The sequence below is a fragment of the Perca fluviatilis genome, chromosome 7 (assembly GCF_010015445.1).
Source record: "Perca fluviatilis chromosome 7, GENO_Pfluv_1.0, whole genome shotgun sequence".
NCBI classification, from domain to species: domain Eukaryota; kingdom Metazoa; phylum Chordata; class Actinopteri; order Perciformes; family Percidae; genus Perca; species Perca fluviatilis.
The window spans coordinates 35,674,924-35,691,558 of record NC_053118.1 but is presented as its reverse complement, the minus strand read 5'-3'; the positions used below and the strand labels follow the sequence as shown (position 1 = coordinate 35,691,558).

General features: G+C 44.6%; 1 protein-coding gene across 1 annotated transcript in view; it reads left to right on the top strand.

Moving 5' to 3' along the window:
* Nucleotides 1-16,635, top strand: part of si:dkey-22o22.2 (neural-cadherin) — a 241,089-nt gene that overhangs the window by 128,239 nt on the left and 96,215 nt on the right. The window contains exons 6-10 of the mRNA XM_039805925.1: nt 1,991-2,246; nt 3,040-3,182; nt 8,630-8,802; nt 9,957-10,125; nt 10,615-10,785. Of these exons, the coding sequence (XP_039661859.1) occupies nt 1,991-2,246; nt 3,040-3,182; nt 8,630-8,802; nt 9,957-10,125; nt 10,615-10,785 (912 nt within the window). The remainder of the gene's footprint in view (nt 1-1,990; nt 2,247-3,039; nt 3,183-8,629; nt 8,803-9,956; nt 10,126-10,614; nt 10,786-16,635) is intronic.

The following is a 16,635-nucleotide window of genomic DNA, read 5'->3' as shown; positions in this document are numbered from 1 at the left end:
CACACACACACAGACACACACACACACACACACACACACACAGACAGACAGACAGACACACACACACACACACACACACACACACACACACACACACACACACAGACACACACACACACACACACACACACACAGACACACACACACACACACACACACACACAGACAGACAGAGACACACACACACACACACACACACCTCATACATACATTCAACAGTTATTTCTTCCTCCACTCTGCTTTATATCTTTTCCACACCTTTCTTCTTTCTCTTCTTTCTCTCTCTCACTTCCTTTCTCTTTCCTTTCTTCTTTTCGCTTTGTTCCTCCCCGTTTCCTTTTGCGTATCCTTATTTTCTATCCCTTCTCCTCCTCTTATTTTCCTCCTACCTTTTCCCCTCATCCTCATCTCCGTTTTCCTTTTCTTTTTCTCCTCTTCCTCTCCTCCTCATATTTTTCTTCCCTTCTCCTCCTCCTTTTTCCCTCCTCCTTTTCTCCCTCACCCTCATGTCCTTTCTCCTCCACCTCTCGCCTCCCTTGTCTTCTCTTTTGCTCTTCTTTTTCTCTTTTTCTCCCCCCCTCTCTCTTCCTCTACTCCTCGTCTTACTCCGTCTGCTTCTCCTCCTCATCATCCACCTTTCCCTGTCTCTATCTATTTTCTACCACTTATTTTTCTCCCCTTGTCTCTTCTACTGATCCTTCTCTTGTCTTCCTACCGTTTCCCTCATCCTCCTCTTCCTCCTTTTATTTTTCTACTGATGCTTCAATTGAGGGTGGAGCTTTCCTATTAGCAGACAATTTGCTGGATTTCAGTAGTTCGAGTGATATGCTCTGTGGGGGAGGATGGCAAGTTGGTGGTTGATTTATGATTTAAGAAAGCACTAGGGCTGGGCGATAAGGAGAAAATCAGAAATCACGATATTCTTGACCAAATACCTCGATATCGATATTGTGGCGATAGGGTTGACTATTGGTGCTTTAACAAAATATCTTCACGCTTAGAGTTTAGATAAATAATCATCAGTAATGTGGACATAATGTCTAAGTGGGGAAAAGGCAAATAATAGAACAGCTACAACAGTCTGGTAAAAAAAAAGTACATCACTTTACTGTAATTCAGCCTTTAAAACCAGGAAAAGACACTTATGTCATATTGCAATATTATGATATCCAAAATCTAAGACGGTATCTAGTCTTATATTACGATATCGATAGAATATCAATATATTGCCCAGCCCTAGAAAGCACATTTTTATTTGTTTGACAACTTTTTTTGTTATTTATTTGATTTAGGATTTTCATTTTTTCTTGATTTCTTTTTGATTCTGTGATTGTGATTCGTCTCTGAAAATGGTCCAACAAAGGGACTTTAAAAAAAACCCTCTAGTTTATAGTTAAACCTCTGAGGGGAAACTCAGATAGTCATGGAAAAGTCATGGAAAAGTCATGAAAAAGTCATGGAAAAGTTATGAAAAAGTCATGGAAAAGTCAGGAAAAGTCATGGAAAAGTCATGGAAAAGTCATGGAAAAGTCGTGGAAAAGTTATGAAAAAGTCATGGAAAAGTCAGGAAAAGTCATGGAAAAGTCATGGAAAAGTCATGGAAAAGTTATGAAAAAGTCATGGAAATGTCATGGAAAAGTCATGGAAATGTCATGGAAAAGTCATGAAAAAGTCATGGAAAAGTCATGGAAAAGTCATGGAAAAGTCATGGAAAAGTCATGGAAAAATCATGAAAAAGTCATGAAAAGTCATGGAAAAGTCATGGAAAAGTCATGGTTAAAATGCGTATGAACCCTTTATGATTGAGAAAGCACGTTTTTGTTACTTTGACAGGTTTGGTTGTTTTAAAAAATAATTTGATTTAGGATTTTCTTTTCTTCATTTCTTTTTGATTTCTGTGATTCGTCTGGTCCAACAAAGGGACAAACCCAAACTGACCCTTCTCTTTTCTTCCTACCTCCTCCCCCTCTCCTCTTCCTCCTCTCCCCAGTCCGGCCCGGGCCGAGGGCCTTTCGGAAGCGCGTGAACGCGGAGCTCTCGTACTTCGTCCACGGCGGCGACTTTGACATCACGTCGGGGGGCGTGGTCAGCCCCGCCCGTCGCCTGGACTACGAGCGACCCAATCACGTCTACGAGTTTGTGGTGGTCGCCGTGGACGCGGGGACGCCCCCCCGCACGGGCACCGCCTCCGTCCGCATCCGGGTCGCCAACAGCAACGACGAGGCGCCCGTCTTCTCCCAGAGCGCGTAGGATTAATGTCATATTTTCTTTTTTTCCCTCCACTTCCCCTTTTCTTGTAGTTTTCTGTTTAACTTCTCATCACCTTTCCTAGGTTTGAATGTGACTTCATGTACTAATGACATCAGCCTCTATCTGTCTCTCTCTCTCTCTCTCTCTGTCTCTCTCTCTCTGTCTCTCTTTCCCTCTCTCTCTCTCTGTCTCTCTCTCTCTGTCTCTCTCTCTGTGTCTCTCTCTCTGTCTCTCTTTCTCTCTGTCTCTCTCTCTGTCTCTCTCTCTCTCTCTCTCGTCTCTCTCTCTCTGTCTCTCTCTCTGTGTCTTTCTCTCTGTCTCTCTCTCTGTCTCTCTCTCTCTCTCTCTCTCTCTCTCTGTCTCGCTCCTCGCTCCTCTCTCGCCCACAGAGTCAGACTGCTAATGAAGTTGTTTTGAATCCCACTGTTCCTCCTCCATCTGTCTCCACTCCCTCTTCACCTCTCCTCTCTCACTTCTCTGTCTGTCTCCTTCACACCTTCTGACTTCGTCTTCACTTAGTGTTTCTGAACTTGTTTCAAACTTTATTTCCTTTCTTTTTATCCGCCCTTTTTCTGCCTGCATGTATTCAGCTTTGTGACAATGTCTTTTTTAAAGGCTTATTTAGCTTAAAGGGCAACTGTTATATACAGTATATAGCATTTTCAGGATAATACTTGCATTTTGTGTTTGTACTAGATGTCTCTCTCTCTCACTCTCTCTTTATCTCCCTCTCCCTCTCTCTCTCTCTCTCTCTCTCTCTCTCTCTCTCTCTCTCTCTCTCTCTCTCAGTTATAAGACGTTCCTCAGTGAGGATGCCGGTCCAGACACGCTGGTCGCCATCGTTCACGCCAACGACCCGGACGGAGACGCCGTCTCTTACGCCATCACCGGCGGCAACGAGGACAGCAACTTCCTGCTGGACAACCAGAAGGGTGAGAAAACACGCTCGTATTCAGGCTCATGAACCTTTCGTGCATATAGCTGCGGAAAGTAAAGCACTTTGATTGGTGTGTATTCCATGTATTTATTACTGCAGCAGCACGTTGACTGCTGCAGTATAAGAGCGTGAGGACTCTCGTAGGGAGGAGGTCGGGGGGGATGTTTGGCTCCTAAAACACAGGATTTTAAAAATTGGGAGCGGAGTTCATGTCCCGGAAGAAGTTAAAGGTGCCCTGCCACACGTATTTCATGACTTTGTGGTAATGTCTTAAGTTCTACCATGGACTCTGTAACATTTTTTGTGGAAAAAATGCCTTGGTTACCTTGTTTCAAGCCATTCTAGCGTGGTATAGAAAGTCTACAGGAAGACAGCTCGATTTCTGCCAGTTCTCATTAATATTCAATGAGCTAAGCTGTTTGAATCTGATTGGCTAACAGCTAGCCAATGACAGCCTGGCTGTCAGCATCCTTTACCCAGCCCAACTGGGCGAGCTCATGAATAGTAATGAGCTCAGGCAGTATGATGTCAGACTGACCAGCTTTTGTAATTGGCCTGATTTCTCTGCTTATTTCTTTCCAGTGGCTAGAGCTGTTCATTTTCACATTCACAACATAACACAAACACATATGGACCTGACATATTTAAAAAAATACAAGTAAAAACGGTTATGTATGGGAGGGCACCTTTAATGTTTTTACCCAAACCACCATGTCTTTTCTGAACTTAACTAGTCGTTTTGGTGCCTAAACTTACCTGTCGTTACCGCATGACGCGTACCTTTTCTTGGCCAAACTTTCTCATGCATGCGCACTCGTAAAAGTGACAAATAAATGCTTTCACGTAGCGTGACTCCCACACGCATGTCCCGGGAGTACTACTTTTAATCCAAACCACAATCTTTTTCCTCATCTTAACTAGTCATGCTAGTGTCTAAACTTAACTGTTGTTGCCCATGACACGCACCTTTTGTCGCGGAGTCTGATGGCGCTCACAGTCACCTTTTCTCGGCTAAATTTAACTCTAAAGACCTTAACTGTCATGTGACCGGCCGGCAGTCACCGTAATTTCGTAGGATATCATACAAACACGCTTTTTTTATATTTGATACAAACACTAAGGGCAGCGATCTCACCGGACGTAGATATTTCCTGCAGTGAGCGGTGTCTTCCTGCCGTCGAGTTACACATGCATGCATGCATGAATAAATCAGTATTCATATAAAGTGTGTGTGTGTGTCAGAGAGACTTTTTGAAGATAAACTTCATGTGCAGCAGCGTGATGCGCCGTCATGTTTTTCATGTTTATCTCTTAGTGTGTGTGTGTGTGTGTGTGTATGTGTGTCTCTAAGCCTCTGTGCCACCTTATCACCCAGCATGCAATGCTCCACTGCTCTGCAGCACACACATACATGCGTCCATGCACAAACAGATATAAGCATGAACATTTGCACATAAATGATATATTAAGACTCTCTTACACACACACACACACACACAAATACACACACACACACACACACGTTTGTTTCACTATCTTTGTGGGGACCGTCGTTGAAATAATGCATCCCCTAGCCCCTTACCCTTAACCATCACAACTAAATGCCTAACCTTAACCCTTACCCTCACCCTAACCATAACCTAATTCTATCCCTAATCCTAAAACCAAGTCTTAACCCTCAAACAGCCCTTTAACCTTGGGGGGTCCAGCATTTTGGACCCCACAAGGCTGTGCAGACCCCACAAGTATACTGTATTCCCCGGTTTTTGGACCCCATGAATATAGTAAAACAAGCCCACACACACACACACACACACACACACACACACACACACACACACACACACACACACCCACACACACACAGAGACGCCGCAGATGGCCTATGGCTCTCTCGGCTGTTCTGCTTTGTCACTTCAAAGCGTTGTGAAGTATTTTCATGTAGATGTGTTCGCTCCGTGTCTCGATTCATGTTGCTACCAAAGCTGCTTATTTGTCTGTTTGTTTGCTCCGCTGCTCTGTTATGTTAATGTAGAAGTGATTGTTAGCGCTGAAAAGTCTGACATTTGTTGTGAGGCCTCAGATAGAATAATGTGATGTTTTTTTGCACGCTGATATTTGTGCCGACAGTCACTGCTGAATGGTGTTGGCGCACACAGCCGAAACTGTGTTTAATCTTTGAACTCAACATGTGTTTGTATCTGACGCTTCTCCAGAAACCACCCGACACCACATGTACAGCTGACACAACTAATCACTTATCAATCGATATTGAAAAATCGAAAATGTGGCTGAAAATGGACTGGTTCCAGCATCTCAGATGTGAAGATAATCAGGTTTAATTAGTTAATATCTCAAGATGAACAATCAGAACGTGTGACGTGCATTTTTCACAATTTGCTGACATTGTAAAAACCTCAAACATTTAAGAAAATAACCAATAGTTTGATCAATAATGAAATTAAACATCTGTTGAAGCCCTTTTAGTCTTCATGTTGGATGGTCCAGGGCCAATTTCGTATGTCTTATATAAGTCCAATTCCCTAATTTACACTTCATGTGACATGGGCGGATTGGATATCAAGCTTTGAGATTAAAAACAACATGTTTAAATTCAAGAGGCATGAGACAAATTGAAATCTAAAGGGTTGTAACTAAACTGCATTCTTCTGAGCCGGAGAAACCAAGACAGACAGACAGGGAAATTCAACATCTCATCAATATCAATATTACATTACATATCATTTAGCTGATGCTTTTCTCCAAAGCGACTTGCAATTGCTATATATATCAGAGGTCGCACGCCTCTGGCCTAGGGGTTAAGTGTCTTGTTCAGCGACACACTGGTTGATGTATCGCAGTGGGAATCAAACCCAGGTCTCCCACACCAAAGGCATGTGTCATATCCACTGCGCCATCACCACCCAAATGTCAGTCCAAATGTATACGTCGTGGGCTACATCCACACTATTCAATTCAATTCCGTTTTATTTATATTATGAAATCTATGAAAGAGTTATGTCAAGAGATTTTAGGCCTTTATTTGTATAGGACAGCTTAGACTTAAAAGGGGAGAGGGGGAAATGACATGCAGTCGGAGTTGAACCCACGGCCGCCACGTTAAGTAGTAAACCTCTATATGTGAGCACATTGCGCTACCAGGTGAGCTAGCCAGGTACTGAGCTCAAGGCACTTTACCGATAGAGTAGGTATAGACCACACTATATAATTTACAAAGACCCAACAATTGCCCCAAGAGCAATTCCTCCAAGAGCAAGCATTTAGTCTGACAGTGGCGAGGAAAAACTCCCTTTTAGGGAGAAACCTGGGACAGACCCAGGCTCTTGGTAGGCGGTGTCTGACGGTGCCGGTTGAGGGTGTGATGAACAGTGGCAATAATAGTCACAATAAAGATAATGGAACAGTGACTAGAAATAGTAGTTGTAGTAGTTCACGGTGTAGTAGTTCACGGTGTAGCAGGGCACTGTGGGGTGTATCAGGGCAAAGCAGGGCACTGCAGGGCATAGCAGGACACTGCAGGGCATAGCAGGACGTAGCAGGATATAGCAGGATGTAGCAGGGCACTGCAGGGCGTAGTAGGACACTGCAGGGCATAGCAGGGCATAGCAGGATGTAGCAGGGCACTGCAGGGCGTAGTAGGATGCAGCAGGGCACTGCAGGGCGTTGCAGGATGTAGCAGGACACTGCAGGGCATAGCAGGGCGTAGCAGGGCACTGTAGGGTATTGCAGGATGTAGTAGGACACTGCAGGGCATAGCAGGGTGTAGCAGGATGTAGCAGGGCACTGTAGGGCATTGCAGGATGTAGCAAGACACTGCAGGGCGTAGCAGGATGTAGCAGGGCACTGTAGGGCATAGCAGGGCGTAGCAGGATGTAGCAGGGCACTGTAGGGAATTGCAGGATGTAGCAGGGCACTGTAGGGCATTGCAGGGCACAGCAGAGCACTGAAAACCAGTCTGCAAAAAAAACATTTCACAAAGTTTATTTATGATGACTTTAAGGGCCTCAGCAGCTCTGAGGTGTTTTCTTTTCCTCTTTTTTTAATTTATTTTCTATTAACTGAAACATATTGTGAAGAGGAGTCTGTTTACTGTGATAACTGTCCTCTGGCTGCAGGAAACTCAACTCTTTACTGCCTGTGAACATAAAAGCAATTTTTAAACCTTTTAAAGAAATGTTTGTATTTCAGAGAAAGTGGAAAACATGAACTTTACCAACAACCTTTACCAGACTTCTGTTAAATGCTGTTATATTTACTGATGTGCTGAACATGCTGAGAGCAGAACTAGCTTACACTTTAGAAACAACTGTTCTACAGAAATACAGTTTTAATTTACAGATTTTTACTGTACATTTTTTCTCTCTGGAAAAAACATGAAATTGTCAAAAAATTACAAAAATACAGAATTTACAAAGAACATGACAACCCAGTAACTTTTGTGAAAATGTTACATTTTTTGTGAATTATTTTTCCAAATGTTGTGAATAACCACACATTTTCCTTAAAAAAAGAAATACATTTGTTGGGCCCTTGGGCCCCTGTGGCCCTTTGCTGCCCCCCCCCCCCCCCCTTTCCTGTCTTCAAGCTATCCTGTCGATTTGAACAGATTAAACAGTTAAACAGGTGTAAATGTCCTTCATTAAACGTTACAAATCTTGTATACTGGCCATTAACAGGAGGCAGCGTGGAGACTCCGCCCGTTGCTGGTAGTTGCCATGGTAACGTTAGTAGCTTAGTCTCAGAAAACGAGACGTCGTGACCGATAAGACCCAGTCAGGATGAGAAACGTTGGCGTCAGAGTTGGTGTTGCCAAATTCCAAAACAAAACGGGTCAGAAGTGTTTCCAAATGGCTCCAGTTTAGGGGCTCGGAAACACCAGAGAGGGAGAGGGAAATGCCAGAGCAGGGGGAATGAGAGAGGGAAACGCCAGAGCAGGGGGAATGAGAGGGGGAAACACCAGAGCAGGGGGAATGAGAGGGGGAAACACCAGAGCAGGGGGAATGGAGGGGAAACACCAGAGGGGGGGATCAGAGGGGAAATGCCAGAGCAGGGGGAATGAGGAGGGGAAAACACCAGGAGCAGGGGGAAATGAGGAGGGGAAACACCAGAGCAGGGGAATGGGAGGGGGAAACACCAGAGCAGGGGGAATGAGAGGGGGAAACACCAGAGGAGGGGGGATCAGAGGGGGAAATGCCAGAGCAGGGGGAATGAGAGGGGGAAACACCAGAGCAGGGGGAATGAGAGGGGGAAACATTAGAGAGCTTGGGAATGAGAGGGGGAAACACTAGAGCAGGGGGAATGAGAGGGGGAAATGTAGCTATGTACATGTAGCCTCAGTTTGAGAGACTTAATATGTGTGTGTGCGTGTGTGTGTGTGTGTGTGTGTGTGTGTGTGTGTGTGTGTGTGTGTGTGTGTGCCAGGCATCATCAAGCTGCGGAGGAGCCCCCCTCCGAGGCTCCGGGGACCGCAGTACGTTCTCAACATCACCGCCACCGACGACAACGCGTCCGGTGGGCCGTACCCGCTCAGCAGCTCTGCCCAGGTCATCGTAGGGATCAACGACGTCAACAACAACAAGCCGCTCTTCCAGGAGGTGAGAGAAGCACTCGGCTCTGTGCTCTGATGCAGTCAATGCAGTCTTACATTGCCAGACCTTCCTCCACAGCGCTGCGGAGGAGGGTCTGGCTAGTCCACACAGGAGTTCCGGGATGGAAAATATAACTGCGAAAATCCGTTTTGCGTCGTGTTTCCACATTTCCAACCATCACAACTCTAGTTTTGGTCGAAATAAACACAAAGTTTACTGATTTACATGTGGAAATATGTTGGCTCTATACACGCTAAAACCATTTTGTTTATTGTGGATAAACAGAACGGTCTCAAAGAGGTTTTAAAAGGTCTATCTCTGAAGGGATCCTTTCCATAATGTTGTCAGACACTGGACTGTGTAAATACTGGACCGATGTCAAAGATAGTAGTTCCCGTCAGTCACTTTGACACAAACATAGGAAAATAGAGTCCAGGTTGAGAAAAACAGTAGTTAACCCTTTAAGGAGCTTCAGCATTGGCTTCACTGTTCAGACCTGGAAGTTTCGGCCAATTTTGTTACAGTCTGTGATCAAACACTGAGGGCCCTATCTTGCACCCGGTGCAGCGCAGCGCAAAAGAAGTCTTTGCTAGTTTAAGACCGACGCAGTTGTCAGTTTCCCATCCAGCGCCCGCGTCGTTTAAATAGCAAATGCACCTGCACCCATCTGTGCGCCAGAAAACCTGGTCTAAAGTCAATAACGCAGCATTTCATTGTTACTTTAACAGCGCGTTAATAAAATGCGCCTAGGCTCGTGCACAGCGCTCACACACTATGCTTGTTACACACACAGGATCGCACAGCAGCACACAGACATGCAGCAGATTACAAATAAAAATATTAGGGTGGAAATCCTCCATCATAACAGCAATGCTCCAAGGTCCAAACGCGCCTGGCTTTTAAAGGGAATGGGAGATGATCTCTGATTGGTTGACATGCAATCATGTTACGCCCAAAACACACCTCTGATTAATGAAGACACTAAGTACAACCTTTTAGAACCAGGCGCCCGGCGCACGGAGCCTTTTGTCCGGCGTCAAACTAGCAAAAGTGGATTTGGACCCGCCCTAAACGCACCTGCACCAGGTCGTTAAAATAAGGTGTTACCTAAGGGAGTAGATTAAACACTGAGCTTCTGGTTGTGCTGTTTGTGCTCTCAGTGTCACAACTACAGTCTGAACGCGGTGGTCCTGGAGAACCAGCCGCCGGGGACGTTTGTCCTGCGCGTCCAGGCCCACGACGCCGACATGGGCGTCAACGGAGAGGTCAAATACGGCATCATGCACCGAGACGGAGTTTCGTCCGGGTTCGACATCGATCCTGACACCGGTGAGTTCCACGTTATGACTCTGCTGTTTGAATCCTGTTTGCCATTTTACTAGGGGTGGGGGGAAATAATCGATACAGCATAGTATCGCGATATTTTCCGTGGCAATACTGTATCGATACACAGACGCCAAGTATGGATCTATTTTGATATATGTGTTGGTCAGTTTGTTTGCTTGACAATCCCCATTTTGAAGCAACAAAATTGAAGTGAGATGAACAAACAGAGAAATGTATCTTTTCAGATACAACAGATGTTGACAAAATTTCCTTTTGGGGACATATTTTGAAATTGGGAAAAATTTGAAATTGGAAAAAAGGTAATAAATTGCGATAAATCGCAGAATATTGCAATATGTTTAAAATCGCAATAATATCGTATCGTGACGTAAGTATCGTGATGATATCGTATCGTGAGGCCTCTGGTGATTCCCACCCCGACATTTTACGGAAAAAAATAACACGCAGTCCCGTTCCTTTTTGTTTTGTCAGGTGTGATTGCCTCGACGGTGAGTTTCGACCGGGAGCGTCAGAGGGAGTACACGCTGTCGGTGACGGCCACGGATCAGGCCGAGGAGCCGCTCATCGGGATCTGTCAGATCACCGTCCTCATTGCCGACCAGAACGACAACGACCCCAAGTTTGAAAACAGCCGCTACCAGTGTGAGTGTCTGTGTATTACTGCTAAGATTACGGCAAATACCAGTAGGAGTGTCTGTGTATTACTGCTAAGATTACGGCAAATACCAGTGGGAGTGTCTGTGTATTACTGCTAAGATTACGGCAAATACCAGTGGGAGCGTCTGTGTATTACTGCTAAGATTACGGCAAATACCAGTGGGAGTGTCTGTGTATTACTGCTAAGATTACGGCAAATACCAGTAGGAGTGTCTGTGTATTACTGCTAAGATTATGGCAAATACCAGTGGGAGTGTCTGTGTATTACTGCTAAGATTATGGAAAATACCAGTGGGAGTGTCTGTGTATTACTGCTAAGATTACGGCAAATACCAGTGGGAGTGTCTGTGTATTACTGCTAAGATTACGGCAAAGACCAGTGGGAGTGTCTGTGTATTACTGCTAAGATTACGGCAAAGACCAGTAGGAGTGTCTGTGTATTACTGCTAAGATTATGGCAAATACCAGTGGGAGTGTCTGTGTATTACTGCTAAGATTACGGCAAAGACCAGTGGGAGTGTCTGTGTATTACTGCTAAGATTACGGCAAAGACCAGTGGGAGTGTCTGTGTATTACTGCTAAGATTACGGCAAATACCAGTGGGAGTGTCTGTGTATTACTGCTAAGATTACGGCAAAGACCAGTGGGAGTGTCTGTGTATTACTGCTAAGATTACGGCAAATACCAGTGGGAGCGTCTGTGTATTACTGCTAAGATTATGGCAAATACCAGTGGGAGTGTCTGTGTATTGCTGCTAAGATTACGGCAAATACCAGTGGGAGTGTCTGTGTATTGCTGCTAAGATTACCGCAAATACCAGTGGGAGCGTCTGTGTATTACTGCTAAGATTACCGCAAATACCAGTGGGGCGTCTGTGTATTACTGCTAAGATTGGCGCAAATACCAGTGGGAGTGTCTGTGTATTACTGCTAAGATTATGGCAAATACCAGTGGGAGTTGTCTGTGTATTACTGCTAAGATTATGGCAAATACCAGTGGGAGCTCTGTGTATTACTGCTAAGATTACCGCAAATACCAGTGGGAAGCGTCTGTGTATTACTGCGAAGATTACGGCAAATACCAGTGGGAGTGTCTGTGTATTACTGCTAAGATTCGACGCAAATACCAGTGGAGGGCGTCTGTGTATTACTGCTAAGATTATGGCAAATACCAGTGGGAGTGTCTGTGTATTACTGCTACGATTACGGCAAATACCAGTGGGAGCGTCTGTGTATTACTGCTAAGATTATGGCAAATACCAGTGGGAGTGTCTGTGTATTACTGCTAAGATTACGGCAAATACCAGTGGGAGCGTCTGTGTATTACTGCTAAGATTACCGCAAATACCAGTGGGAGCGTCTGTGTATTACTGCTAAGATTACGGCAAATACCAGTGGGAGCGTCTGTGTATTACTGCTAAGATTACGGCAAATACCAGTGGGAGCGTCTGTGTATTACTGCTAAGATTATGGCAAATACCAGTGGGAGTGTCTGTGTATTACTGCTAAGATTACGGCAAATACCAGTGGGAGCGTCTGTGTATTACTGCTAAGATTATGGCAAATACCAGTGGGAGCGTCTGTGTATTACTGCTAAGATTACGGCAAATACCAGTGGGAGCGTCTGTGTATTACTGCTAAGATTATGGCAAATACCAGTGGGAGTGTCTGTGTATTACTGCTAAGATTACGGCAAATACCAGTGGGAGTGTCTGTGTATTACTGCTAAGATTATGGCAAATACCAGTGGGAGGCGTCTGTGTATTACTGCTAAGATTATGGCAAATACCAGTGGGAGCGTCTGTGTATTACTGCTAAGATTATGGCAAATACCAGTGGGAGCGTCTGTGTATTACTGCTAAGATTATGGCAAATACCAGTGGGAGCGTCTGTGTATTACTGCTAAGATTATGGCAAATACCAGTGGGAGCGTCTGTGTATTACTGCTAAGATTATGGCAAATACCAGTGGGAGCGTCTGTGTATTACTGCTAAGATTATGGCAAATACCAGTGGGAGCGTCTGTGTATTACTGCTAAGATTATGGCAAATACCAGTGGGAGTGTCTGTGTATTACTGCTAAGATTACCGCAAATACCAGTGGGAGCGTCTGTGTATTACTGCGAAGATTATGGCAAATACCAGTGGGAGTGTCTTGTACATGGGTGTAAAAAAAATACACTTAGTACCTTATTGAGTATTATTAAATTGCTTCAAAGTCTTCACTACTGTCACGGCATAACTAGTCTATATCCATGATGTTTCACTTCTGGGATAGCTCCATAGCCGACAGAAATTCCACAGGATTTCACTTATATACGCCGGATATCTTTTGCCTTGGGCTTTCTCTGTGTTGGCGTTCTAGCCTCCGGTGGATTTGTGAGGACTCTGGTTAACTGCTCCTCAGATCTCTGCAGGGTAAATCCAGACAAATAGCTAGACTATCTGTGCAATATCTCACTATCTGTGAGTTTTCTGTTGCACGACTAAAATTACTTTTGAATGTACACATGTTCCACCAAAACAAGTTCCTTCCCGAGGCTATTTTGCATTGTGATTGGTGTAAAGAAATGCCAATAAACCAGAGCACATTTTTTTCTCCCATCACGGAGTGCTGTGGAGGAAGGTCTGGCAATGCGAGACTACAGCATAACCAACCTTGGGAAATCTTGATTACCTTCGTTACGTCTAGGATCATAACAGAGCTCGGTTTTACTCGCGCATTTGATATTAGGAGTTAAATGTTTAGCCGCCCGACTGAAAAGGTAAGGTCGAAAGACCAGCATGGCTCCTTGGCTCGCCGTGTCCTCTGCTTTGGCGTCCTGAGTTTCGGCCAGCCCGCTTTCACTTCGCCAATCGGCGCGGCGTCCAATGGCGCTGCCACTCGATTGAATGTTCATTTGTACATTACGTACAGTACGTTTAAAAACGTGGACATAACAATAATGTAAACTTGGAAACATCAGTTAACCTCGGTAAAACGCTGACTGTCAATCAAGGAGCTCAACGCCAACGCTTCTTCTCCTTCACTTCCGCTTTGTGAGCGCCGTGACGGGCGGCCAATGAAAACCCACAGCTGAATCATGACGTAACATCGCGTGTATCACATGACTCTGGACAGACATGGATGTAAACTGCAACTTGACTGGTTGGCGAAAGGCATATCAACCGCGAGGCGGTAATTCTCGTTTATTTGTTTGTTTTGGGGCTACTTTTTCGAACGCTACTAATACTGCCATTGCATCGCTGTAACCTGTGCTGTACAACTAGTACTACGGTTTAGAAATGGTCGACACGCGCCTTGGATGCTCAGCTCAGCCTCGTCAGTTAGTTTGTTTTCCATCTTGTGTGTCTGGAAGCGTGAAACGAGGCAGTGACACACTCGGGGTTACAGGATTTATTCATCCACGCTAACGTCTGTACACTCTCTCTGTCCTCCTACAGCAGGACTGTGTGTGTTTGTGTGTGTGTGTTCTCGTTTACATTCGTAGGGTCCAAAAACCCCAAAACACTATACTTCGGACACGGTCCGGACAGCTTTGTGGGGCCGAAATGCTGGACCCCACAAGTTTAAAGGGCTGTTTGAGGGTTAAGACTTGGTTGTAGGATTAGGGATAGAATTAGGTTATGGTTAGGGTGAGGGTAAGGGTTAAGGTTAGGCATTTAGTGGTGATGGTTAAGGTTAGGGTAAGGGTTAAGGTTAGGCATTTAGTTGTGATGGTTAAGGTTAGGGTAAGGGTTAAGGTTAGGCATTTAGTTGTGATGGTTAAGGTTACGGTAAGGGTTAAGGTTAGGCATTTAGTTGTGATGGTTAAGGTTAGGGTAAGGGTTAAGGTTAGGCATTTAGTTGTGATGGTTAAGGTTAGGGTAAGGGTTAAGGTTAGGCATTTAGTTGTGATGGTTAAGGTTAGGGTAAGAGTTAAGGTTAGGCATTTAGTTGTGATGGTTAAGGTTAGGGTAAGGGTTAAGGTTAGGCATTTAGTTGTGATGGTTAAGGTTAGGGTAAGGGTTAAGGTTAGGCATTTAGTTGTGATGGTTAAGGTAAGGGTAAGGGTTAAGGTTAGGCATTTAGTTGTGATGGTTAAGGTTAGGGTAAGGGTTAAGGTTAGACATTTAGTTGTGATGGTTAAGGTTAGGGTAAGGGTTAAGGTTAGACATTTAGTTGTGATGGTTAAGGTTAGGGTAAGGGGCTAGGGAATTCATTATGTCAATGTCCCCACAAAGATAGTGTGTGTGTGTGTGTGTGTGTGTGTGTGTGTGTGTGTGTGTGTGTGTGTGTGTGTGTGTGTGTGTGTATGTGTGTGTGTGTGTGGAGCAAACAGGTGACATGTGTAAAGCGTCTTCTTGTCGTCGTCTATCAATCTGCATCCTTGTAATCCTGGAAAGCTCTTAAGACTGATGAAACCTTCGCCGCCGGCTCCCACGGCTCCTTGTTTGTTTACTACGTGTGCAAATATGTGTTTTGATAAGCGTTGTGTCAGAAGATCTCCTCGTCAGATTAGGCGAGCGCACCGAGTGGCTCATTGACTATTTAACAGGCAGATTGAAATGTTTCTGGGACATGCATTCATTAGAGAGATGCGCACACGTCTTTCCCACGCTACATATCCTCCGTATGAATTAAAATGTATTGACAATATTTTTGCACTCCAAATTAAAATGAACACATTCCCTCTCCCAGCTCGTCAAATCAGGAACCCTTGGTGTAACTGTCTAACGCTGTGGGTACCCCTTTGGTAGTAATTTTTCAACGTGCAGGGTAAAACCACTTAGTTTGGGTTAGGGGACATTAGAGCTGGGCAATATATCGATATTATATCGATATCATGATATGAGACTAGATATCGTCTTAGATTTTGAATATCGTAATATCGTAATATGGCATGTGTTGTCTTTTCCTGGTTTTAAAGGCTGCATGACAGTAAAGTGATGTCATTTTCTGAACTTACCAGACTGTTCTAGCTGTTCTATTATTTACCTTTACCCACTTAGTCATTACATCCACATTACTGATGATTATTTATCAAAAATCTCATTGTGAAAGCACCAATAGTCAACCCTACAATGTCGTTGCGGTATCGATATCGAGGTATTTGGTCAAAAATATCGTGATATTTGATTTTTCTCCATATCACCCAGCCCTAGGGGACATGTTTAAGTGACACACTGGACACCGTGTTTTGTTTGACCCATCCGACCCCCTCTACACTAGAGCCTACATCGTAGCCTACGGCAGCAGAACCAGACGCTCCACAGAGACAGAATAACTAAAGGAGGGTAACTGAGAGATACGGAGATGTTTTGAGCAAATGGGATCAAATCTCTGCTTTTTTGGGGGGGCTTTGATGGTGGGAGAATGATTCACAATGATTCACGTCAAGATGCTGTGTGGGGATACGGCATAAAGGTAACAGCAGGCGCAGGCATTTTGACGAGGTCGTAGCGCAGTGTGTGGTGTCACTGTGTTGCCCTGAAGGCGTGTAATCCTCCATGCACTCATATATCACCTTGATTAAAAACACTTTTTTTTTACCCGACAGCCACAAGATTGTTACCGTGATCAAGTTTGGTGCTTCGTCTAAACTTTCCTCGTGACTGTGTGTGGCTGTGTTTTCCCGACTTGTAACTAAATCTGAGATTGCAGGACGCACTCAGGGTTTGCAATTTGCTTTTCTCAATTATGAATTAAGATATGCTCCCTGGATTCAGATCACAGCCGTTTAAGTGTCATTCTGAGGAGAAGTCTCACACCCATCCGGCAGGGTAAATAGATTTTATATCACGACTGTCTGTTTATCTGCTACGCTTGCTCTCTTCTTTGCTCTGCATCTCGGGGT